This window comes from Oryzias melastigma, unplaced genomic scaffold, assembly GCF_002922805.2.
Source record: "Oryzias melastigma strain HK-1 unplaced genomic scaffold, ASM292280v2 sc00625, whole genome shotgun sequence".
NCBI classification, from domain to species: Eukaryota; Metazoa; Chordata; class Actinopteri; order Beloniformes; family Adrianichthyidae; genus Oryzias; species Oryzias melastigma.
Window position 1 is genome coordinate 9,615 of NW_023417217.1, and position 1,485 is coordinate 11,099.

The 1,485-nt window shown below is 42.6% G+C and overlaps 1 protein-coding gene across 4 annotated transcripts in view; it reads right to left on the minus strand.

Moving 5' to 3' along the window:
- Positions 1-1,485, minus strand: part of cln3 (CLN3 lysosomal/endosomal transmembrane protein, battenin) — a 12,478-nt gene that overhangs the window by 9,602 nt on the left and 1,391 nt on the right. For all 4 annotated transcript variants that reach the window (XM_036211131.1, XM_024263328.2, XM_024263330.2 and 1 more), the window contains one exon: positions 472-568. In XM_036211131.1, the coding sequence (XP_036067024.1) occupies positions 472-531 (60 nt within the window). In that variant the 5' untranslated portion in view covers positions 532-568. The remainder of the gene's footprint in view (positions 1-471; positions 569-1,485) is intronic.

The window sequence follows — 1,485 nt, forward strand, 5'->3', positions numbered from 1 at the left end:
CCCCCATAGTTACAGTACTCTCCCATAGTTACAATACTCCACCATAGTTACATTACTCCACCATAATTACATTACTCCACCATAGTTACATTACTCCACCATAGTTACAGTACTCCACCATAATTACATTCCTCCACCATAGTTACATTACTCCACTATAGTTACATTACTCCCCCATAATTACATTACTCCCCCATAGTTACAGTACTCTCCCATAGTTACAATACTCCACCATAGTTACATTACTCCACCATAATTACATTCCTCCACCATAGTTACATTACTCCCCCATAGTTGCATTACTCCACCATAATTACATTACTCCACCATAGTTACATTATTCCACCATAATTACATTCCTCCACCATAGTTACATTACTCCCCCATAGTTACATTACTCCCCCATGATTCCATGTTAGCATCATTCCAATGACTGACTGTAATACCTAAAGCCTGCTGCTGCGTACTTACAGAAGCTGTGGAGTTCTTGGACTCTTGCTTGGTCAGGATGTCATGAGCGGCGCTCAGCATCACCACATAAGCAAAGTTGTTGCACAGGCCAAGAATCCTGTTAGGGGTGGAGGAACCAGAATAAAAGACTGAAGCACAATCATGTGGATCAACACCATCAGCAAGGACTAACAAGTGATCAATGTGAAGTTAGTCTTAGGTTGGATATTCGACAGACATTCAGCTCAGATGTCTACTCTTACTCCATCTCTCTGTCAGGGACCGTCAATAAATTCAGGAGTGAATGATAAATACATATTTTCCAATAGCCTCAAAACGAAGTGACCCATTGACTCCAAAAGGGCCAGATTTACCTACATCAGACTGAGCACTTCGTTTTGCAATCCTTGATGAATATTTATATGAATGAATTATATTAAAATCCTAAAGGGATCGCATATGAATCCCGTTATTTATGTTTTAATCATAGACTGTAAAAATAATGGACAGAGCGAGCAATGAGGTCCCCCATTGGAAATGCATTACTTCCTCTCCTCGCGAAAGTTGGCCGCCGCTTTCACCGTCAATTCCTGAAACGGATACCGCCATTTGCAAACAATCTTCAGCGATTGGTCTGAGTCATAGCTGAGTCATGGAATCTACAGGAAGTACTTTGGCCAATCTGGAGTGAGTTTATTGCAACTGTCCGCCTCTTTCCACGCCTCGACCACGAGACCGCGGATGTAAACAGCTTCTACTTTAATAACACCGGAGAATTGTACAAGTCATTGTTCAAGCCTTTGAGGGAGAACCATTCCAACATTTGATTCTGTCAGCGGTCCTTTGGGATTTACTTACATTTATTCCTTTTTGGCGAGATAAAAGGAGCATTTGGGTGACGCTGAACCAAAACTGCGCGTGTCCCTCTCGCGCGCCGCAGCGTTAGGTCACATGCGCGGCCAGGTTACAGTCTGATCAGATGCACGTGAGAAGCGCGTTCAGCGGTATTTAAAATAAATAACCATCCTAACAAGT